The following is a 25,168-nucleotide window of genomic DNA, read 5'->3' as shown; positions in this document are numbered from 1 at the left end:
GGAAGGTAAACGGCGTTTCCGTGCGCTGCTCTGGTTTGCCACATGACCCAGAAGCTGTACGCCAGCTCCCTCGGCCATTAAAGTAAGATGAGCGCGGCAACCCCAGAGTCGTCCGCGACTAGACCTAATGGTCAGGGGTCCCTTTACCTTTACCCATCAACTGGGGCTGGGGGGTTAGTGTAAAGTCAGTGCAGGGATTTGAGGAGGAATGCTGGACTGCAATTCTTGAAAATGTATGCTGTCTTAAAACTGGTTAGCCTCGAAAGGTGGGTTACTTGACTCAGATTTTAAGTAACCCAAGGGCTTGTTTTGCATCCACAATGCACTTGTTTAAACACTCACTTGAAACATTTTAGGTTGCACACCATACATTTAATGTGTGAAGAGGCCCTTTGACTGACATCACAGTTCTGCCATATCCCTGCAAACCCAATGGCTGCCAAATGCAGCAATATTAGCGCTGAAGCTAGCAGTTCTCTTTAGGTAGAACCTGGCTGCTCTTCTATTACTCACAGAGACATCCAACTGGGGGAGGAATTGAATGAATTCCCCATGTTAATGTGTTTATGCCGCCACGTATCCTTTTATTAATTTGCCTTTTAAAAACTGATTGATCTGATGTCCAGCAATTGCTGTTGCTGCCCTCGGTAACAAATTGCGTGTTTACTTAGCCACATTTCCAGACTGCTGATAGTCTCTGACAGGTGCCATTAAAGAACATGTTTTTTCGAGAGCGGAACATTTTTCATGCTACGTGAATAGAGGCAAAAAGATGTATTAAAGTGTAATCATGGTGCTTGGAAGGTTCTGGCAGGAGACTGGCCACCATCTAGGGAGGACTGCATTTAATCCTGTATGACTCTGAGAGGAGCAGGGGCAGAATTTTTGAGGGGTTCCCCATTCGCTATACCATGTGCCAGAGGTTTTCAACCTTTTTGAGTCCAAGGCTCCCTTGACCAACTATATTCTTTCTGTGGCACCCCTGTGGGGCTCAGGAGCCCAGTTATGTCACCCCTTGCCTGCAGAGCTGGCAGCCTCTCGCCCTTTCTTGAACACCCTCCTTTGTAGAGAGCCAATGTGGTGTAGTGGTTAAGAGTGGTGGACTCGTAATCTGGTGAACCGGGTTCGCTTCCCCGCTCCTCCACATGCAGCTGCTGGGTGACCTTGGGCTAGTCACACTTCTCTGAAGACTCTCAGCCTCACTCACCTCACAGAGTGTTTGTTGTGGGGGAGGAAGGGAAAGGAGAATGTTAGCCGCTTTGAGACTCCTTCGGGTAGTGATAAAGCGGGATATCAAATCCAAACTTCTTCTTCTTCTTGTAGGGTGTTCCCTCAGCCTCCTCTCCTCTCTCCTTGGGAATCCTCCAGGCAGCTGTTGCTTGCCCCTCTGGTCTCTGAGCTGCCCCTCCACCCCCAAAAGAGATTCCTCCTCACATTGCCCCACAGGGGTCTGGGGAGCTTGTGGCCAGGGCTGCTGCAACAAACAGCTGTGCAAGCCTTTGGGAGGCAGAGACGCAAGAGGGCATCAGAGGCAGGAGGGAAGGAAAGAGGGGCAGAGGCCAGTTGCCCGTGGCACCCCTGACCATCACTGAAGGCACCCCAGGGTGCCATGGCACTCTGGTTGAAAACCTCTGCCATGTGCTAATGCCATTTTTCTCCCCGCCTCCAGCTGCAAAAACCCCCCAAAGAGAGCAAATGTGCCTGCAATCCATTAAAAAACATTGATTTGATGTCAGAAAGTGTGTGTTAAGATATGCCTCTAGAATTTGAAGACAATTTTATAAAGTTCGCTTGCAAACATTCCTTGAGTCCTTCTGCATCTGGGATCCATAAACAAACACAAACAAATCTAAGGAATATATTTACACACAATGACAAACCACATTCAGATTACTGTAGATGTTACATTACTGTAGAAAATTTGGGTGGTGCTCAACATCGGGCACTATTAGAATTGCCCATCAGTGTATACATTATGGTTTGTCAGACAAAACAATCTCCCATCTCCTCCCTCCCCTTGTTGTTTTGGGGGATCTCTTGACTCTTCCAAGCAGATTTTGGGGGAGACATTGGACATAGAGGGGGAGGAGAGGCTCACTGTGTTACTGGGAGTCCTTGCACTGGCTTCTGCCAGCACGCAAGGTTAGCTGAATAACTTATTCTTTTGAGCAGCAAAATCAGCAATGAGATTATCAGGAGACATTTCTCTCCAAGATCTTATTCTGTAGGGAGAACAGATAACGATCACAGCCTTGACTGCTGCATTGCTTACCATAATTTACTTTTCGCAAGATATGATTTAGAGAATTCTCTTTCTCCTTCACTGTTTGAAATAGGCAGAGTTAGTTAAAGATTATCATCAGCTATGATATATTTTGGAAACACCTCTACCAGGTTCTTACTCTAAGTGATCTTCAAACTACTTTATGCAATAATCTCGGGTCCATTACATCCTTCTGCAGTATCCAAGAAGAAAATGAAATATTTCAGATCAGGGAACAGAGATTTGAAGATCTTTTAGGTAAGCTCTCACTAAAGCTACTGCATCCTTTTCGAGTGTAGCATTATTTTGGGAAGAGTGATAAAGTCTTGTCAGGAATTGAATTAAACCCACAATTTCTGGAGAAACCCAGGAGCTCTTATTCAGTTCCACTTGAGAGATTGTAGTATGTTCGAACCATTCATTTGTCTCTGCCAGTTAGCTTGCCATCACCTGGGAAAACTGATTTGTGTTTCCATGCTGTTCCTCTTTCAACTGTTAGGATTTTGTTGACACAGTCAAATCTTTGAAGGACTTGATGCCCAGATTGCTGCCATGAAATGTATTTCAAATATTTGAAATGTATTTCAAATATTTGGTAAAAACAAAGAGTTTGCCTCCTATTTAAACTGCCACCTTCTCATTGACACTGCCACTCATTGACAATTTTCATGTTGAAATCTTCAAAATTCCCTGTCACAGGACAAGAGGAACCTGTGTCGCTGGTTCTCCAAAGGACCATCTTGTTTGCGACAGATTTTTCAAAGTGAACTTTTGGATGATTGTTTTGAATCAATGATCAATGTTGCCTTCCCTCTTCTGGCAGTGTCAAGTTAAAAGTGATCCTCCTCTCCTTTCCTGGCAGCAGGGGGAGTAGAGGGCCAGAAGAGCATCCTGGCACCATCTTGGATGGAAGGGGGTTGTTCATAGTTCAAGAAAACAAGGGCTTGTTGGCCCCTGAGAAATGGCCCTTGTGACCCAACCGACCTGGAAGTGGCTTCCATGGAACTGAAAGCTGTTGAATATACAGGGTGGAGCTGTGGCCTTCATGAGCCAAGCTGTCACTTCTGTTGCGGCAGACAGGCCCTATTGATACCAGAAAGATGGCACTACTACCCCTTATGCTCACAAAGTAGGCAATACTCAAGTGAAAAGATTGGAAAACTTTCAGATGTGATTGATGGAAGTCAAAAAAATTGTATACTATATAAAAGTATGTTTAATAATTGTTGAAAATGATATGTTAAAAAACTAATTATACACACACACACACACACAAAAGGTAGGCAATACTCAGGAGCAGTGGGCTTATTGGTGATGCCCCTAGGATGGCTTTGTACATTATGTTAGTTGTGAAGCACTCCGTTAATATTGTTATGAGTTTGTGGGTGCCACTCTTAATCCCTGGACCCAGCAGATGTTAAAAGTTAAATAAGGCAGGCAGTTTCCTCTTGAGGTGAGCCATTTAGAGGACAAAATGAAGGTGATGAGCCATGAAGAAAGCCAAAGAGAGAGGACTCAGAGTTAGAAGGCAAAGGCAGAGTTTGTAGTAGATATTTTCAGAGCAAGCAGGAGGGGCAGAGCACGATGCCTGATGTTTGTTTGGATCCAGAGCTGTGCCTATGGGAAAAGCAAAACCCTCTCAGAGTGTTAACGCTGTGAACCCCTCCCTCATGGGCTTAGGTTGTACAGTGGTACCTCTAATTACGAACTTAATTTGTTCCAGAGGTCCATTCTTAAGCTGAAACCATTCTTATCCTGAGGGGCCTCCCACTGCACACGCGCCCCCGGTGCACAATTTCTGTTCGCATCCTGGGGCAAAGTTTGCAGCCAGGAGCAGCTACTTCTGGGTTAGCGGAGCTCGTAACCTGAAGCATTCGTAACCAGAAGTGCTCATAACCAGAGGTACCAATGTTGTTGTTGTTTAGTCGTTTAGTCGTGTCCGACTCTTCGTGACCCCACGGACCAGAGCACGCCAGGCACTCCTGTCTTCCACTGCCTCCTGCAGTTTGGTCAAACTCATGCTGGTAGCTTCGAGAACACTGTCCCACCATCCCACCATCTCGTCCTCTGCTGTCCCCTTCTCCTTGTGCCCTCCATCTTTCCCAACATCAGGGTCTTTTCCAGGGAGTGTTCTCTTCTCATGAGGTGGCCAAAGTATTGGAGCCTCAGCTTCACAATCTGTCCATCTAGTGAGCACTCAATATATGCGTACCACTGTATATATGTGTAAATGAACCATATATCATAAAGACACCGCAGTCACACCCTGGGTGAGCACGCCTGGAACCCCTGGAATCTCGCACCGCTCAGAGATTGGGGTGTCATGCAACAACAGTTCTCTTCCATCGCCATTCCATGCTGTATACCTGCTTCTGCATTCCTGATTTGTCAGAACCAAAAAAGGCCCCCGATTAAAAGAAGATATACAATGGGTGGAATTCAAATGGGTTGCGCTCTTCTAGTCATTCCAACTGCACAAGCATTTCAGCTGATCAACCAGAATGATCCCACATCTCCTTTATTCTCCCTCCATGCTGTTCCTTTTTTATTTTGGGGGATGCATTTTTCTTCTGGGGGCAACACATAAGTGTCCAGGCCCTCGCTGTCTGCAGCTTACAAAAGTTGACAAAATGCAGCAATGCCAATGCTGATGGTGCTCTCTCATATAGGAGGCCCCTCCATGCAGAAAACCCTGTGGCAATTGCCCCCAGTACCCCTCCCTTGCAAAGCCCCCGGTTCTAAGGATTGGGTGTACAACTGGGGTGGAAGGAACCAATGTCCTGTTTCCAGTTATAAAATCAAGACCAGCATGCTGACTATAAGGCCGGTGGTGGAAGCTGTTTAAAGAAAAGGCAAAGATGGGAATAGAGGGCAGCAGGGTCAGAAGGAGAAGTAGTATGAATACAAAGAGAGCCCAAATGTCAATGAATGAGGCCTGATCTAAACACCCCAGGTCAATTGTTTTTCATTGTATTGCGAGGACATCCATTCATGCTACAAAACAATACAGTATTATTTTCAGCCAAAAAGGTGGTTATCATGGAGAAGGCCTGGAGATTTATTTACCTCTACTCTCCAATTTTTATGTTGTTATTGTTGTAGGACAGTAGCCTGCAGGTGTGCATAAACTGCCAAAGATAGCGAGTAAATGTTTTTTGCTTTTGCTACTAACCAGAACTCACGTGTCGACGCTTAGAAAAACCGAGAGGTGAATTTCTGCAAGTAGCTTTTATGCTCTTTCCTGCATTTGCAGATTGATTAGCTGCAGTTTAGGTTTGGGAAGGTAGGCCATAAAATCAAGTGGCTGCATGGCTGAACTGTGATGCTATGACTCTGCTTTTCCGGCACTTAAAATAAATGTGGCTCCTTAATGTTGCCTTAATGTGACTTTATGGGTATATGCTGTCCCAGAATATAGGAGCACAGTCTCTTTCTCTCTGCGATGCAGAGGACATTGGAAACTGAATGCAAGCTACAAATCAGGCAGACGGGAACACCTGCATTTCTTGGGATGCTTTAACAGAGAAGGGCACTTTAAGGGTTGAACTGCACATTATGTTTTCTGTGGGTGTAGACCTGAGATCTTTTAAGTATACATCTGAAAATAACCCAAAGGAGCAGAAACCCAATAAGCAAAACCCAAAAGGGGCTGTGGGAGCCTTTTTGCAGTCACCTGCTGGCAGGGCCTTCTTAAGCATATCTGGCACCGTGGTGCAAAGAAGGGTTTGGATTTGATATCCCGCTTTATCACTACCCGAAGGAGTCTCAAAGCGGCCAACATTCTCCTTTCCCTTCCTCCCCCACAACAAACACTCTGTGAGGTGTGTGGGGCTGAGAGACTTCAGAGAAGTGTGACTGGCCCAAGGTCACCCAGCAGCTGCATGTGGAGGAGTGGGGAAGCGAACCCGGTTCACCAGATTATGAGTCTACCGCTCTTAACCACTACACCACACTGGCTCTCAAAGCTCCCTCCGGCGCCCCCCCCTTCCCAGAGTTTTTTAGGGAGGACAGTGCTGCTGGCGGGGCTGGAGGAGGCGGGCAGTGGCTGGAGGGCAGCTCCTCTGGCGGGGAAAAGGCGGAGGCTGGATGTGGCCCCTCCTGGCTCAGCGGGCTGCTTCGTGCCATGGTGGCCATGGCAGATGGAGGCTCCGGGTGCAGTGCTGCTTTGGCGCAGGCAGCATGGCAGAGGCGGGCAAGCGTGGCGAGCTGATGCTGGGAGGCGCTGCGTCCATCCTCTGCCTCTTCCCTGGCGCCCTCCAGAACTTGGCGCCCCATGCCACTAGCCTCTATGGGTAAGACGCCCCTGCCTGCCAGTTGGAGTACAAATCTGCTGCTGGCAAACATTGCAATGCACCGAATGTGTTGCTGTTACTTGCTAGAGCAGTTTGTGCACCCTCAACTTTCTTGCAACTTGGTGGAGCGCAGAAGAAGACCCCCCCCCCCAATTCACAGATGGCATCCTTGAATTCCAAGGGCATAAACATCTACTGCACAGGATTGGGACTCTGCCGATTATGTTCACATTGTCATGCTGGCATGCTGTGGCCGCATTCCCTCCCAAGATTGTTATCTGTCTTAGGCACTGATTCATAGCATAGCTTTTAGCACTGCCTTATAGACCATTAGGGCCCCACTCTCATGCAGGGGGACAATATCTCACCCAGGATGTGTTTCCTTCCTCCGTTTCCCCTACGCAGCAGGTGTGCTGTGCTCAGTATTATTGGCGCATGCGAGACACCATCATTCTAAATTAATTCTGTATTCATCATCCCAGCTATAATTTATTTATTTAGCCGTAATTAATTTAGACTTAATGTGGATGAAATATGTACTGTCCTCGCGGGGGCAACTGCACGGCCCACATAGGCTTTAGTTAAAAGGACCATTAAGACCAACCCTTCCTGCGATCCATTAGGCAAGTCTCTCTCCAGTGAAGAAGATTAAGCCCTGCTGTGTGAAATGTCATGCATAATTGGGTCGATTGCTGCTTTAAACTCTGCCCCTTCGTCCACATCCCTTTCTCTTCATTTTGAGTACTTCTCTTCTTCAGAGGATCTCTTGGCCTCCCTTGCTCAGAACAGTGACTCACTCCATCCTGGTTTTCTGCTGCAGGCAGAGCTGTGTACATCCCACCCTTAATATAAAAATTGGTGCCCAGGTAATCCATACTCTGTACGACCAAGAAAAGCTGCACGCATTGTGCCAATCTGCATTGCCTTTTTTACCTAATTTATTCTAGTTTTGCTGGTCCTTGGAAGGGGCATATACCTATACAGGGCTCTGAAACCCTGCCTTCTACCTCTCAAAAGTGGATATAGGAATGGCTCTGGCTTCTGAGATTTCAGCAGGCATTACCCTGCACTCTAGGCTAGTTCTCAAGAGCATAGCTGTCAACTTACAGATTTGAAAATAAGGGACCAGCAGCCTCGAAAATAAGGGACCAGCAGCCAAAATAAGGGATTTTCAGAGCACAGGTAAGTTCAACTTCTGAGCCCCTCCGAGCCAAAGGCAGAAAGCCCAGCCAGCAGCCAAACGAAGCCTCAAGCAGTGGTTCCCACAGCACAGCAACCCGGCAGAGGAAAACCACCGTCACCTCTCCGCTGGGAAGCGCTGAGCAAAGGCGAGTCCCCAGGCAACGCGGCCGATTTGATCGGCACAAAGGCATGCAAGCTCCACCCCCTAGTCGTTCTTAGACTCCTTATTGGGTGAGCAACGCAGCCAAGCAACACAGTTGGAGCCTCTCTCCTCCCTGGCCGGCAGGGAGGGAGGGAGGGAGAGGAGCTGCTTCCTTTGAAACCTGGGAAATTTAAGGGACATCATCAATAAGGGACAGCAGCACTGGGATAAGGGACTTTCCCGCCAAATAAGAGACGGTTGACAGCTATGCTCGAGTCATATGAGCAAAAAATTGTGTTCAGCTGAAATGTGTGCCTAATGCTACTTTCTGTGCTTTTTTTCCTGCACCAAGTACAGTATATATATTGCTCTGGTTATAGGCGTAGTCTCTTGTTCTTCTCCTCTGCAGGCGTTTTGGTACAAAATGTACAGCGTGCCAGCAGGGGATTCCACCCACGCAGGTGGTCAGGAAAGCCCAGGACTTCGTCTATCACCTGCACTGCTTTGCCTGCATCATCTGCAATCGCCAACTGGCCACAGGTGATGAGTTCTACCTCATGGAAGACGGACGCCTGGTGTGCAAGGAAGACTATGAGACGGCCAAGCAGAACGGTAGGGATTCAGCAAACATGCCAGGCATTTCTCTGTGGCAAGATACAGTTGCTTCTGGACAAACAGACAGGACAGCTTGTGTGAATTGGGGGGTGGTGGTGGTTCTTTTTCTTTCAGGTTAACATCAGTGGTGGCCAGGGCAGGGGGCAGGTGCAGGAAGGGCGAAGGATATTTCTAGGTTGGCAAGGTATGAAAAATATATATGTTAATGACAGGAGTCTAGCAGTGGGGGGCAAGCTCCTTATTTTTGGGGGGGGGCACTTGCCCCTCTGGCACCACCTAGTGTTAGCATTAAGTACATGTGAGCAGGAAAGGTGGCAAACCTGTTTATGGGAAATGACAACTGGAATTTGTTTGCAAGGCAGGAGCTGGACCCTCTGGGAACCTGGGATCTAATCCTGGCACATGGATACACATACGGGACATCAGTTCTGGCCAGCCTCATTTGCAAGTGTGCCTTGAATGGAATTGAAGCCAAATGCCGGTATCACTCTAGGGTGTACATCTGCAGATCCCTGTACTGTGGGGTGGTCTTCCTGAGCTGGGGAATGGAGAGTCGTGCCATGACCAGTGGGCTCTCCTGCTCTTCTCCAATCCCAATCGTGTCACCCCTCCTGCTGCCTTGGGCCACTTGATGTTGTTGCCCGAACGTTGCAGGCTGGCTCCTTTTGCTGTGCAAGGTCTGGAGCAAAGTGCTGCTGCGTTCCAGCTCAAAACTCCATACTCCAGTCACAAAGCCTGGCCTTGTTTTGGGGGGAGATTTCTATGTCTCAGGAAAGGAGGAATGCCTTGGATGAACAGTGTTAAGACACAGCAAAGGCATGGCCAGGTGGCAGCTAAGCCTGGAAGCCGAACTTTGCAGTTTGTAGCTTTCCCATTTGAATGATGTACCTGCTTCCCTTGGATTTCAAGGGCTGTCCTACTGAAACCATGTCTTCTTCCTTTTCTCGAGATTTAATGTACCTCACCAAATCTGCTTCTGAAGTTCCGTGCACATAAAACTTCTTTTTCCTTATCGCAGAAAGAGTTGCAATAGATGGGGATATTAATTACCGAGCGAACACACATCCTACTGGAATGGACAGTATTACCTGAAAAAATACAGGTGCAGGGAACTGGGAAAAGGCAGTCAGAACATGCCCATTTCACTAGGCCTGGCTCTGTCCTGCCACCCTAGGATCTCCACCTCTTTTCCAACACATTGTTTTCTCTCTTGCTGTTAGCCTCCCCGGCCTGAATCTCTTTGCATAACATCATCCTTGGCACATCCTCAGCTTTGGCAAAATGGCTGTGCCAGGGTACATGGAAGCACGAAGCAGGGACAGGTCTTGAGCATCTAATTGTTCAGTTCCTTCCGCAAGCTCGTGGAACTGGGCCAAATATTTGGTGTCCCCCCCCACAAATGTATCTGCAGAAATAATCTTATATTCCCAGGGGATTGATGAGCAACAGAGGGATGCCATCTATTTTCTGTTTAAGATGCTCTGCATGAAGGAACATCAAGAGCCAAAAGCAACCCAGCTCTGCTTGAGGCAACAGAGTTGTATCTTACACAGCAGCTTAATCTGGCCCTTAACCCAAAGAGTCTCCCATTTTTCATCCCGAGGTCTAAAATGCCAATATTTACTGTAGGTGAAAAACCCAGAATTGGGGGTGGGTTGAGGCAAGCGAGACAGAAAGAGGCTATAGATCACCAAACACTAATGAATCCACAGAGACTGCCAAACAGTGCCTGACTGAAATTAAAACTGAACTGGTCTTTAATGGATTTCATGTTGACAAGCCCTGACTTCTCATTAATTAAGGACTCTATTTTGACCTAATCAATTTAGCTAGGGTGATGCAATGCCTATTTGTGCTAAGGGGATTGGTTTGGGGGGCAGGGCTAAGAGATCATAGATTGAATATTGCTCAATTTCTATTATTGACTCAGCGGTATCGATGGCTACAGTGACATAAAGTTTTGCAGCCCAAGGAGCTGCAAAGTAAGAGATGAGGAATTCCAAGGCGTGGACCAAACAGAATGGCTAAACTGTCTATATATGAAGGAAGGGGAGACTTGTGTTTCTATAGCAATACGTTTTGTTATCAGAGTAGGTAGGATACTTCCGTGGAGCATTTTTGAATTTGTGGCTTTGGCAGATATGCTTCTTCCAGAATATGCACTCTGTCCTTCAAGAAAAGAAAAAAGCTACTGTTAGAATGGCTGCTATATTGCGAGAGTTCAGAAATAAAAACAGGCACGTTTTACCCATTTCAGCCTGGCAACTTCAACCTGCGAGTATACTCACACTAGCATTTTTATTGCTAATCTGGTGATAGGGGCTGTTGCTGCTCTCCTTGAAATTCATAGGCAATTATCTGAGACTAAATCAGATTTGGGAGTCTGTTTATACATTTGTTTTAACTGCAGAAAATTGCACGTGCTACTGCTTGCAGATCCAACTGACAGTGAGATCCATGATTTCCAGTTGAAGTGTTACTTAATTATAGAATCAAAAGCACGAGACAGTTAGATGATAACAAACAAGGTCTGGGTTCTCGTGTGCTTCTACAAGCTGTGCAATCAAATGGCTCTAAATTGCCACTCAATAGCGTCAACCTACTGTTAAAAGGGCAGCGCAGGCTGGTTTTCACCTTGTTCTCATTCCTGAGACAGCTTCCACTTTCAAAACTCACGGCACACATTTACCTATATTCTGCCTAAGCTTCCATTTCATGCTCTGTGCGCCAAAATAAAAGGAAACTGTTCTGTTACAGACGATTCAGAAGCTGGAGCTAAGAGGCCTCGAACCACCATCACAGCCAAACAGTTGGAAACATTAAAAAATGCCTATAAAAACTCCCCCAAACCAGCGAGGCATGTGCGGGAGCAGCTGTCTTCTGAAACTGGATTGGACATGCGGGTTGTACAGGTGAGCCAAATGGCACAATCCAGATGCTGTCCTCAACTAAGTAACTGATTGATCTACAGCATTAATCACTTGCCATTAATTACTTGCCAGGTGGCATTAGCTGAGCTCATGCAGAAGTTTGTGTGTGCAAGCAGGAGGCAGCAGAAGTCCCTTTACCTGTGGGTTAAAATTCCACAATCCTGCACTTCATGGGGTTGATAAAGCATATCTGGAGGCTGCTATGGACCTCAGATGCAGAAACAGAATGAAAGGAATGTATAGAATTTGAGGGCTTTTATAAATATCTGTTGTGGAAGGAGGAATGTTGCAGCTTGTCAAGCGGGGTGGGGAAATTTGCAAATCCCCTCACCTTCACCTTTTACTAACCTTCTCCTCTTTTTCATCTGGTCATGTTCAGAGAAGGCGCAGAAAGCAGCACCAGTTCAAACATATGCAGAGGTAGCTTTGGATGTGACATTAATTGCAAGGCCAGTGAATCCTCCGATGGTTTGACACAACAATAAACCCTCTTAGATCTTTAGGGATGTCAAAAGCAGCTCCAATGCTTTCCTCCTAGCATGTGCTCCTGTGTGAACTCTCACTCATCCTCCAAGGGAAAGATTTTCATACTAACCATATCAACTGAGCGTGTGTAAGGCTTGTACAGTGGTGCCCCGCAAGACGAACGCCTCGCAAGAAGGAAAACCCGCTAGACAAAAGGGTTTTCCGTTTTGGAGGCGCTTCGCAAAACGAATTTCCCTATGGGCTTGCTTCGCAAGACAAAAATGTCTTGCGAGTTCCTGCGGGTTTTTCCCCCTCCCCCCTTTTCCTAAGCCCTAAGCCGCTTATCAGCTGATCCGCTGATAAGCCGCTTATCAGCTGATCCGCTAAAAACCGCTAAACCGCTAATAGCGCTAATCCGCTAAGCTGTCAATGGGCTTGCTTCGCAAGACGAAAAAACTGCTATACGAAGAGCCTCATGGAACGGATTAATTTCGTCTTGCGAGGCACCACTGTAATATTTTTGGGATGCAGAAATTGAAGCTGAGAAAGTCACATAACAGTGGCTGTAACAGAGGGAAGAAAACGGATGCATGGCCACTTCCAGGTCCGCTGCAAGAAGCTATGCTTCTCTCCCTCCAGCAGCCATTGCACCTGACTGCAGCATAATGGAGAGATCAGCTAACTCTTCTGAACTTTTCCAACTGTTGGTCACCATACCAGATGACCATGGAACTAAGAACTTGTGTCTGAGTTTGCTTGCTTCTTCCTCCCTCTTACACCATTTTCATTTTGTTTGTCCTGTCCGTCTTTCTGTCGTTATCTGTATGCAACTCTGGGAGCCTTTTCTTTGGCTTTAGGGTAGAAGTGCTACAAATAACAAAAGAAATCAACATATCTAAGGCAGAATTAGGGCTTGAATTCAGATGCAGGAGATCAAATTGCTGCTCTCTGTCCACTGAACCACACTAGAGTTCTCTGCTTGGGTGGACTCTCACCAATGCTTGTCTTTTCCCTCCTTTATCTCCTATGGCTCCAGGTCTGGTTTCAAAACAGAAGAGCCAAAGAGAAACGTCTGAAGAAAGATGCTGGGCGTCACCGCTGGGGCCAGTTCTACAAGAGCGTTAAGAGGAATCGAGGAGGCAGCAAACATGAAAAGGAGAGCTCTGCAGAGGACTGTGGGGTTAGTGATAGTGAGCTGAGCTTCAGAGGTAAGCATGGGGGAGAGCAGAGACTGGGGGAAGGCTTAGGGCTATCGTCCACAGGACAACGCAAACTTGCTCTACAAGGCAGATTGAGCCACAGGCTCATATGCTTGTGCCTGAAGTTGCCCTTGCTCAGGGATGGAGAACTTTTTTCAGACTGAGGGCAACCTTCTGCGTGCTGGTGGTGGGCAGGGCAAGAGAAAAAAGCAAGCCATAGGGCAGCGGTTCTCAACCTGTGGGTCCCCAGATGTTGTTGGACTACAACTCCCATCATCCCCGAGCTCTGGCCTTGCTAGCTAGGGGTGATGGGAGTTGTAGTTCAACAACATCTGTAGACCCACAGGTTGAGAAAGGCTGCCATAGGGTTTCTCTACATATAAACACTTCCATCCATTTATGTAGGAGGCATTATCGATTTCAAGGACAGAATATACCCAGACAAAATTGCCTGGAGGGAAACACAGAGCAGAGCCAATGTGAGGACTGGAGGACGGCAATCAGACACCAGTCCTGAGGTTCCCCACACATGTTTTAGTCTATGTTGGCTACAAAAGCAGTGGCATGAAGGAGGCTTGGGATTTCCCCTCTTCGATGTAGAATCTCCCATACAGAAGCATTGTACACTGGTCACCCAAGGGAATGCCCCAGTCCAAATGCAACATTCTACATGCAGCGGAGAGGGCAGCAAATCCAACCTTTGCTTTCATGCCCTCAGTGTGTGCAGGCTGCCCAATTCAAATGACAAATTGAACCTCTGAATTGTTTGATATAATGAAGCTCTCCGCTGGAAGTTGAATTTGCTGTTTGTTTTTGTGACAATTCCCACCCCCCCCCAACCAAAACAACCAGTTTGCTATATGCATAGTCTTTGATTGGAGAATGGCTGGGTAAATCGTCCCATAGGCGACCACATTTCCAATTTTGGTGAGTAAACTTGGAGCCTCTGGTATCACCACTGGATTTTTAGTATCAAACAGATATAAAGTCCAGTACCCAGAGGGAATTATTAGTGGGAGTTGCAAGGCAGAGAAGGCCCTACATGTGGCAGTGGGACCTGCAAAATGGCACCGTGTGGAGTGCTCCTGTTCAGGAATGAATGGGCGTCATGTGACCCTCCCACTGCAAACATTTCTGTACTGATAATCCCATGAGATAACACTTCTCATTGGCTTTGCACAGGGATTCTTCTCGCATTAAAAGCACCTGTGCTCTTAACAGGATTCAAAATCATTAGCCAAAACAGGTTGGAAACAAAACATGCTTCCCTCTCTTAAGAATGCACAAACATTTGCTCAGAAGGCAATTGTTTGGAAAGCTAATTTACAGCCTCTACATAAGCTAAATTCCATAGGCATTTCGATTGTACAGATTGTAAATTTATTATACATTTGAGTTTTCTTGTATACTGCTTAAGTGTCCTCCCCCTACAATTGAGCTGTTTAGAAATGGACTTAAATAAATAAGTTATTGAGTTGCTCCAGTCCACAGTTTAAAATCCTGCCAAGCAGCAGTTGGGTGGTATAGTGGAGGACTGAATCAGTGCTTCACTGCAAAACTGCAGTCTTGAAATGGCTCTGCCCATTCAACCCCAAACTATTGGATCAGTGAGGAAACTGCCTGCACAGTCCATTTAGAAACCTACTTTTGCACTTGTAGGGCCCTGAGCTAGGCCAAGGGTATGTTGAGAATTGCAGCCTGAATTACCTGCTTCAAACATCTCATCCCCATTATTTAAGGCTAAAATGATTTTTTTAATATAAAAAATAACCATCAACAACAAGAAATGTAACCAATAATAAAAAGAGGAAAAAAGAAGAGCCAGACCAATGCATCAAGTAACACATATTTTTACCCTCTTATTATAAAAGCGTTTCCATACTGCCATTATCATAAAATCTAAGGGTGGTATACAACAATTATTCATAAAAGCCCCATTCAAACAATATAGTTAGTACCAGTTACAGATAGGTAGCCGTGTTGGTCTGCCATGGTCAAAATAAAATAAAAAAATTCCTTCCAGTAGCACCTTAAAGACCAACTGAGTTAGTTCTAGGTATGAGCTTTCGTGTGCATGCACACTTCTTCAGATACCTGAAGTATCTGAAGAAGTGTGCATGCACACGAAAGCTCATACCTAGAACTAACTCAGTTGGTCTTTAAGGTGCTACTGGAAGGAATTTTTTTATTTTGTTTTGAATATAGTTAGTAATTAAAGCTAATTCTAATGATAAATAAATAGCAGCTGCAAAGGCCTGTTGGCATTAAAAGGGCTTGAAAGTCAACAAAGAGGCTTGCTGTTTCATCTCTACTGGAAAAGTGTTCCACAGCATGAAACTGACTAAATGCCTCAGGTAACAAGCAGCGCTTTTCCAGATGATCTCAGTGATTGAGCCAGGATATAAGAGTCCTGAAGATATCAGGGACCCAAGTTGCTTTGTGCATTGCCATGAGAATCTGGAACCTTGCCCGGAAGCATTTGAAGAATGAAATCTTATACTGTTACCTGGGAGTAAACCCCAATGAATTGAATGGGACTTATTTCTTGGTACACACAAATTGAACTTTGTTGTATAAAATCTGGCAGAATAAAGAGATATTCACAGATGTGCAACTCTATATAAACTTGATTGCCTTTACTAAAGCCAGATCCAATTTAATTAAACCTTCTCCCTGTTTTAAGGTTTGGAATTTTTCCTTCCTTTTAAATGAGTAGAAAGGTGTCTCTGTGTGCGCACGGAATGGCCTTTAGCTGGCATTAATGGGACTTCACCTTCCTCTTCCTCCCCGCAAATCTCCTCCAGAGGGTTGGGGACCCTTTGGAACAGATCTGGAAGTGTGCATTTCCCATAAGTCTGCTTGTGAAACGATAGATACCACTGAAAGTTTTGTGTGGTGTTCTGTGTGCATTTTTTATGTGGTGCTGTGCACCCTCATTAAAACAGTGATGCCACAAGATGGGTCTGTTCAGTTGTGGCTGATGAAAAGGTAGAATCTTAAAAACAAGCACCAGCTGAAAAACTAAGCCCCTGTAAGTCCCACTGATGACAATAGCAGGGTGTGTGTGTTTAGCCTAGGCTTAACTCTGCCACTGAAATAAACTGCCCTTAAATACACAAAGATATGTGCTGAATCAGCAAGTGACCAGAAATAAGTTGATGAGAGATTAACCAAGTAGTCAAATAATAATGAGATGTGAGAAAGAAATGGTGGTTTAAAAATAAGTCAAAATAGTAAATGTATTTTTTAAAAAACAACAACAACGGCCATTTCCCACACAGGTACAATAGGGCGTTTTTGTTACAGTTTGGCTTTTGATGCCAGTATAGACCTTTCAATCACACTGCTGAATTTTGCAATGTAAATATCTTTGAGAATTTCAGAACTACTGTTTGTCAGAGCATTTAAAACATGCCAGTCTTTCATCACCTGCACTGCTTTGGTTAGTCTTTTCCAGAAGTGGGCACTGGAGCATGTATTCGGCTTCTCAGTCTTTGGATTGGCAGAACTTCATAACTGCCACAAGAAGAAGAAAGGGAAATCAGTTAATGTAGGTCTAAAGCCAGTTGGAATGGGGTTGATCTTGTTTCAGCGATGAAAAATATACTTAAGCCATGATGCGGCAGAAGTGTGCTTGAATAAGCCCTAAAAATAAGGTCACAAAAGTTACTAGCCTGTGGCAACATTTACTAGTCTGCTAGGTGCTGAAGAGGAGACAGTTCTGCCCTGCCGGTGGGTTTCTATGCTGTCCCAGGGAAGGTCCCTCCCCTGCCAGGCTAGTAACTTTTTTACAATTCTCTGTCGCCTACAGCTACCAGACAGGTGGTTAGATACAAGGCTAGCTTAAATCCATGGGCATCAATGGACTTAAGAACGGTTGGCTGTCTTGGATAGGGCTGCAATTGGATAGATTATCAGTGTTCTTTCTTCCTTTCATGGCAAATGTATGCAGTGACCCTTATTATTACTGCTGCATTTAAAATGCTGTTTTCCTTGCTTTGTTTACAGAAGACCAAATCCTCTCGGAGCTTGGCCACAACAACAGAATTTATAACAATGCTGGTGAGGTGGCTAGTGGACAGCTAATGAACGGTACTTTCTCAATGGATGGGACTGGCCAATCGTATCAGGACTTGAGAGATGGAAGCCCCTACGGAATCCCACAGTCTCCCGCTTCTATATCATCCCTTCCATCACACACTCCGTTGCTAAATGGCCTGGATTACACAATGGACAATAATTTAGGAATAATGGCACATGGAGGGCAGGGGGTGAGTCAGACACTCAGAGCTATGGCTGGAGGCCCAACCTCTGATATTTCTACTGGAAGCAGCGTTGGTTATCCAGACTTTCCAACAAGCCCTGCCTCTTGGCTTGATGAAATGGATCATCCTCCTTTTTAAAATTTTGCGATCCCTTCAATTTTGCAATACCCCCACTTGCTCTCTGGGGCCTGAAAGCATACTAAAAAAAAACAAACACCCACTGAGGGACGGCAATCAGACTTCAAGGATCACAGGCGTGCCATTCCGAGAACATTTCCATTATTTTAGAATGGGAATCCACTATTTGTTTCCTGTAGAGCTGAAAGAAAACATGGTATTAAGATATATATTTGCTTTCTGTCTGAAAGAGTGGGACATAGGAGGCACTGCTCCTGAACAGAGCACATTGGTGTGTATAATATTTGTATGACTTTAGGGGTGCCAGCTGTAGTAAATAAGAGTTTATTGACTCTTACCATAGAGCTCTGCTGTTGAGTGCAACACTAGCACATGTTGAAATGACTAAACATTTTGGCCTTTGGCAGCTCCACATCAGCTCTCATGTGGCATGGCCACTGTCCTCATTTGCTCACCTCTAGTCAACCAATGGAAATGCAATATTGCTAAATCCAGACTTGACTGCTGAAGGGATGGAAAGTTATTGGGAGATTGCAATTCCCCCCTTCCCCGCCCCTTCTGTATTTTCTTCCTCCCCCAGTCCTGCAGCTTCACATTTACTTGGCTGTTTCGGTATATCTTTGCCTTATGCAGGATAAATGGTGGGGCAGCCACAGGTGGTTTTACTTCCTACCTACATTGCAGCCTTTAAGCATTTGCAGTTTGCAGCATCACAGGGGCTGTTGCTGCCCCTCTTTTCCCAGCCTCTGTACCTACTGGCAAGGCGCAGTACCCAAAACAAGGCAGATACAATTTTATCTCCTACATTTCAAACCCTTCCCAGCCACCAAGCCAGGCCTGTCCTGTTTTCGGCTAGGGGAGAGGAGGTACTATTGTGATCAATTGGACAATGTGCTGCAGAGGAGCTGAGAGGAAAAACTGATTTTGCATAGGCTAGAAAAACCTACACCACAGGTGGGTCACGGGGCGATTACTGGTTATAACCACTGCAAGAGCTTTACCTTGGGACACTTCCCCTTTCATGAAAAGAACAACAACAAAATATCTCTCCACAATGCACAATTTTACTGGGCTTGTAGTCCCCATCAACTATGTGAGCATGCAAGGGTCCAGCATGGGCAAAAAGTCCGCTGTAGGCCTTTAACACCGTCTCCACTACTCCAAGGCTGCAATCTGCATATAAGTCAAGCACAAGGCATATTTCGTCTGATCAGAAATGAAAAAAGGAGTCTTAGTTTATAGGAAATTGGATTACAAAGAATTTGACAATGCCTATAATCTAGTGCAAAGTCCTATGCTGTCTCATTATTTCAGTACATGTTATAATATGGCACCATGCTAAATGACACATTTTTATTGCCATTGCTATGCTGCTACTGGTTTTCGAGGAGACAAACCTTTAGAAGATTTAAAGCTGTTCAGAATTCACCCACCAAAGAAAGCTTCATTGCAGGGGTAGGAAACCTGTGGCCCTCCACCTATGGTGTTTATCAGCCTCAGCCAGAAGAGCCAGTGGCTAGGAATGGGAGCTGTCCAACAACCATCTCTGGGGTGCATGGGATCCCCCGCCCCCCCGCTTTCTAGGGTGGGAAGACTATGAAAAGACTGAGAAAGAAAAATAACATGACAATCATATGGTGGAAGACATTAGCCAGAAACGAGATTTGTCAAGAGGGTTTCATAGACTATCTGAGATCAGAGTTGTTTAACTTTTCAATGAAGCAGTTCTGTGAACAATTTGAACTTTCTTAGAGACTCATACACATTCCAAGCCTGCCTCACATACCTCAGTACTGCATTGCCCTTAGACCTACTATAGTCTTATAGCCCTTCTCAATTACAGTGGTGCCTCGCAAGACGAAATTAATCCATTCCGCGAGTCTCTTTGTCTAGCGGCTTTTTCGTCTTGCGAAGCACGGCTATTAGTGGCTTAGCGGCTATTAGCGGCTAAGTGGCTATTAGCGGCTATTAACGGCTTAGTGGCTTTAAGAAAAAGGAAAAAAACTTGCAAGAACTTGCAAGACGTTTCGTCTTGCGAAGCAAGCCCATAGGGAAATTCGTCTTGCGGAATGACTCAAAAGACGGAAAACTCTTTCGTCTAGCGAGTTTTTCGTCTTGCGAGGCATTCGTCTTGCGGGGCACCACTGTATTTGAGAATCACAGAAAGCTTCTCTTAACGGTGTCTTCTATAAATTGGTTACTGTTTGCAGACATAGCTCAGGGAAGAACTATGTCTTTCCTTGCATTTCCAGACTATATTCACTGAGTAAAAGGAGCAAGGTCACATGAGTGTAACGAGAAGCTGAGAACTGGCCCATGCATAGGTGTTCAATATGTGATTACTTTTTTTGTGAATGAGCAGTCACAGATCACACAGGTCGATCAGTTTTAGCACCTCAAGCACAACGATTGCCAATGAGGTTACACACACAAGTGTACCAGTCTTACACGTGCAAACTCTCAATATTCTGTCCCTGAACCAACAGGGCGGTAGCCAACTATGTCATACCCTGAGTAGACCCACTGAAATATTAGCAATGACTACAACCCATAGAATTGTAGAGTTGGAAGAGACCACAAGTGTCATCTAGCCCAAACCCCTTTAATCCAGGATTCTTTTTGGCCAACGTGAGACTCAAACCCACAAATCTGGAGATTATGAGTCTCATGCTCTACCGACTGAGCTACCACACAGTCAAAGCCTAAAAAGAAGCTTTCACTTGCTCTTGTGGGGTTTGGGGGCCTATTTTGAAATCACAGAAGAATGGGACAAGACACAGTAAAATGCTAAAGGAACATAGCAGCTTCTCGACCCAAATACATGCTGCCTTTCACTGTGTGAAAGTATGTATGTTTCTCCCTTGGAGATATTATAGCTGTTAAGGGGGAAAGTGCATATGTAAAGTTTTTAATTCCATGGCAAAAGCTTTCAACATGTTATTGCGAAAAATATAAACAGAACTGAATTAGGCAAGGGATTTCTGCTGACTTCCATAGCTGCCATTCCATAATCAAAACAATCTAATGAAAAAAGACCCTGTAATGTATCTTTTGAAAGTCTCCAGATTAATATTCACTGCTCCTTTTTTTTCTTTAAGCATTTAATTGGAATTCTGCCTCCACTGTGAAAAATGTTGCCCCTACAAGATTTTGTGGGGGAAAGCGAAGACTGCTTTTTGTTTTATGGAGCTGGTAATAATTTGGACTTGTGTGTCTTGCTTTTTTAAAAAAACTTGTTCAGTTTTGCCAAGCAATGTACACCATGTGAAAGATCACTACTGATCTCATGTAGAATGAGCTCCACATCTCTCCTGACCAGCACTCTGTCTCATTTTCAAACAAAATTTAGAAACATTTCCCTTGAGTCGGTATTTGATTTACCCCCACTACATTTATTAGTGGTAAAAGCGGACAATAAGACCACACAACCCAATGAGGATCAGACTGAAGGTACAAATGACCAAGCCTAAGTCAAGTCCACTGTGCCACAGCTAAACAATCTCAGTCACACTTCTGACAATATATGCACATTTTCAATATCTTCCTTTAAGACACTGCAATTCTGTAAACTATTTCTATGTCATTTGTTACCATGACCCTTTATAATATCAAGACTAATTCAGCTTCATTACTGAATAGCTTTTCTATTTCAGTTCAAGTGAGAAAGCAATTATTCCAGTATCTGCTAAAATCAAGCTGTTTTATCCATATTGGAGCCACAGACTGCAGAACTTAAAATAGGTACAAAAAGGGTTTTTTGCAGGGGGTTTTCATTTTAACTTTCACCCCCCCCCCGCAAACATTCATCCTATTCAAGCCTATCAATATGCAGGTATATGCTTGCACATGTTCATGTATGTGGAGCCAATTACTCTGAACACAAGAGAAATCTCTAGAAGGCATGGGATTCATGCATCAGGCTTTGTTAGAACCATGACAAAAGGAAGTGTGGCAATGTTTAGATCACGTATGTGTGAATGTTGTAGGCGTTGGGGCATTTTCTCTCTCTTTTTTTATAAATAATGAGTAACACATGGCATGCTGATGCCAAAACGTAAGCACCTTCAAGCCCTTGTGGTTTCAGTGGGAGAGATACACATGTGCTCAAGTGCCATAGTTCCCTTTAAGTGAAAAGCAAGCCTCTGACTGAAATCAATAATGCCATTTCCCCCCATCATTCTCATTGCCTATATGTCATTATTTCATGCTTTACGCCAGGCTTCCTCAACCTCGGCTCTCCAGATGTTTTGAGACTACAGTTCCCATCATCCCTGGCCACTGGTCCTGCTAGCTAGGGATCATGGGAGTTGTAGGCTAAAAACATCTGGAGGGCCGAGGTTGAGGAAGTCTGCTTTACACTGTCAAGGATTGCACCTGCCCTTCTACCATTTCACCCGCTTCAGTCTTCACAATTCCTTTAGCCCCAAAAACAAAAAATAAATCCGCAATGATGTGTTTCCTTTACCCATTTGGGAACAAAAACAAACAACGAAACATACATTGAGGCAAAAATAAGCTTGGGAAGAACAGCAGAAAAACCTGTATGTTGTACGAGACAAGAATTTAACCAGGAGTATGTTGTGGAGGATACCTTTAAATACATTGTGAACTATTCACAAGTGAAAATTACAAGTGTGAGGACAGTGCTAGAAATAATTTGACAAATGTTTTGTTCAAGATGCAATGATACAGAAACAGTAGCAAACTGAGAGACCACAAAGAAAACCCGGAACAAACTTTGCATCCTACTGCTGCCCAGCCAAGATCCCTTTAAAATTCTTAGCTTCCATATAGCACAGGTATACTATATTTTGGTTTACAATGAGGAATTTGATGCAGCAAAGAATAGGCAGGCTATCAAGTTTGTGAGAATGATGAACATTAATACTGATTTGCTTCTGTGTACTTCATTTTCAATTCCTGGTTACCAACTCCAGCAAAGTCAGTAAGGAATTGTGTGCATCAAGGCTGAATTAACAAAAATCTGCATGCATGCAGATGGTGCTCTGCCCTTTGGCTGGATTCTTTATCTCCGTTACATCTTTCCTTCAAAGTTCAAAAGAAATTATATATATGCCCCCACTCAATCAAGCCTCAAGTGTAATAGTCAGAGGAGTAGAATGGACTTATAAACTCTACTGGATGCAAAAGGGCATCTGTGCACATTGATGCCACACCCAGAACACCACTGCTAAGGTATCAACATAGCTACTTTTCTGCAACAATCGCATGTGTATGACAATTTATCGATCTGACAACATCAAATGGGAGAAATGTTTGCTCTTGAAACTTTTATTTAGACGATCAGTTTGCATCCCAGTTTTATTAACTTGATTAAGCATAAGTTATAAACGCTTTGCCATGAGGTGTCTAATAAAGTTTGACATTTTCTGGAGGATTTAAGAACATCTGCCTGAAATTGTTCAGATGCAGAGAGAATCATGCAAACTGATTACTGCATGTTCTTTGCCATCCATGTCTCCTTAATTCCTGAAGAGCTTAGCATAACATTTTACCTGCCTTTGCAATATTCCAGCCTTGTATAAGGTCTCAGTGTTTTTGACCAGAACCCCTATTCTATGACTTTAGCTTTCACCTGCACTCTAACGCAGCTAAGGCTGGTTTATTTGTGGGAAGGAAATCCATCTTCCTGTTAAGAGCACTGCATTTCACGACTCGGAAACAGTGCTCAGAGGACTAATTCACAGTTTAGTGTGAACATGTTGTATGTTATGACCTGTTGCTACAGGGCTTTGGCCATGGCTGAAGCTAAAAAAGAAAAAGCACACCACTGGCATGTTGTCTATTTCACTTGGGTTTGGTTGTTGTCTTGTAAAACAGAAACAAACAAACAAACAAACAAGATTTGCTCCTAACCGCAACAAGGAAGCAAATAATGCAAAAGCAGAGGTCAGGATTAGCATATTCACATTGCTTGGTAAACACAATGCACATGGGTGACTTCTAGCTAGTGCTGTGGAATAAGAAGGCATCTTTCGTACCTGAAGAGCAGAACACACAGACTGTGTGCATGGTGGTGTCACGAGCTCATCAGGCATTCCATCCAATAGCTTCTCTGTGTAGACATGCAAGCACAGAACTCCTTAGAGGAGGAAAAAGACCAAGAACAAACTCAGCAACTTGGACTCGGTAAAAATGAAGCTGTCCACTTTTTGGTTTTGAATACAGTTCCAAGCAAGAAAAATGACAAGAGCAAGGCTGATGCATTCCTTACACCTCCCTCCCAGTTTGCTCTATCCCACCACGGACAGCTTCCTGCAGTTATACATTTTGTACAGTTCTGAAGCAAAGTCTAAAGAAACCTATTTATTGCCATGTGTCTCTGGAAAAAAACAGAAAACAAAACCTGGCAAGTTTCTTCGTATATGCCTCATGTGTGCTGGCATGAGTTGTATGTAAAAAAAAGAAAGTTCTATGTAAAATAAATATGAAAAGTTCTTTAGGATTCAAGTGCCTTTTTCTGTGTTGTATCAATAGTTTAAATTACAGCAACTTTGCTTACAGCACCAACATACTTTCTCCAAGGATCTTTTAAATATATCACATTCACCACACAACTGAAAAGGTTTTAGACAGAGACCAGCACTTAGCACTTGACTTAAATTGACCCGCTAGCAGCCAACCTGTATCTTAGTAGAAATCTAGGACACAGTGAAGCTCTGATTTCTTTATACAGGATGATATAAATAACCAGCTTACCAACTGGTTACAAGAACTTGCGAATTGTTTGCATTCACCCATCCCATCATGCCCATATACAACTCAGACAGCTATGCAATGAGGGATGGATCTGCAGCCTTACATGGATGAAGGAAGAGAGTGTGAAGTTAAGCAGCATTATGACTACAACTTCCATCCTCCAAAGGACGCAGAAGTAAGAACTGTTAGACAGTGGAATGCTTTCCCTCGAGAGTCTGTGGGCTCTCCTTCCTTGGAGATTTTTAAGCAGAGGTTGGATAGACATCTGTCATGGATGCTTTAGCTGAAATTCCTGCATTGCACTAGATGACTCTTCCAACTTTACAATTCTATGATTCTTTGAACATTTAGAGGGCCACAGATTCATCATCGCTGTTCTACAGATTATATATTCCCCCAAACACCCACTTTCACATCCTCTACAAGGACATATATTTGGTTCCAATCTCAGAAAACACAATCTGGAGCTAGCTAGCTTAATGGGGCCGGCTGACTTTCAACAGACTAATCAACTGACTAATTAGCTCCTGTGTTTAATTTCAATCAAGACTTCCTCGTGTTGAAACACAGATAAGTGATAAAATCTATTACATTATGAGGGTTGGCAGAGATCAGATACTTATTTTCAGATGCCCAAGGTACATAGGTTTATCACCAGAGATACAGTTATCACCATGCAGCAACTGGCTGAATCATACCAGTCCATACAACCATTTTTTAAAAAGAGAAGCATGATACTTTTCTATTCTCAGAGGCGGGCGGTTTTGTTTTGTTGCTGGTGGTGATGATCCTCATATAGTGATGCACATTTTACCACAGCTGTCACTATTACTAAATTTTATTTGGGCTCTAATGTGGAATTTCTTCCCACATTTTTTGTTCATCACTTGTGCTCTTGGCAGTATCTGATCTGGCCATGGAATCGTTAGAGAATCAGAGTACAGGTTTTCTCCCACC

General features: G+C 44.4%; 1 protein-coding gene and 1 long non-coding RNA gene across 2 annotated transcripts in view; one reads left to right on the top strand and one right to left on the bottom strand.

Moving 5' to 3' along the window:
• Positions 1–18,692, top strand: part of LHX4 (LIM homeobox 4) — a gene marked incomplete at its 5' end in the record, with an annotated part of 73,390 nt that extends 54,698 nt beyond the window's left edge. Inside the window, 4 exons of the mRNA XM_081865180.1 lie at positions 8,289–8,491; positions 11,252–11,406; positions 12,926–13,097; positions 17,097–18,692. Of these exons, the coding sequence (XP_081721306.1) occupies positions 8,289–8,491; positions 11,252–11,406; positions 12,926–13,097; positions 17,097–17,491 (925 nt within the window). The 3' untranslated portion in view covers positions 17,492–18,692. The remainder of the gene's footprint in view (positions 1–8,288; positions 8,492–11,251; positions 11,407–12,925; positions 13,098–17,096) is intronic.
• On the bottom strand, positions 10,229–12,043 carry LOC309343557. The gene is made up of 2 exons (XR_014157338.1): positions 11,563–12,043; positions 10,229–10,663 (listed from the first exon to the last, which is right to left on the bottom strand). It is a non-coding gene; the product is annotated as an uncharacterized lncRNA (long non-coding RNA).
• Positions 18,693–25,168: the final 6,476 nt, after the last annotated feature.

Source organism: Podarcis erhardii (genome assembly GCF_964252035.2).
Source record: "Podarcis erhardii genome assembly, chromosome: 6".
NCBI lineage: Eukaryota > Metazoa > Chordata > Lepidosauria > Squamata > Lacertidae > Podarcis > Podarcis erhardii.
Note: the sequence above shows the minus strand (reverse complement) of the source record. Positions and strands in the feature narration are given on the sequence as shown.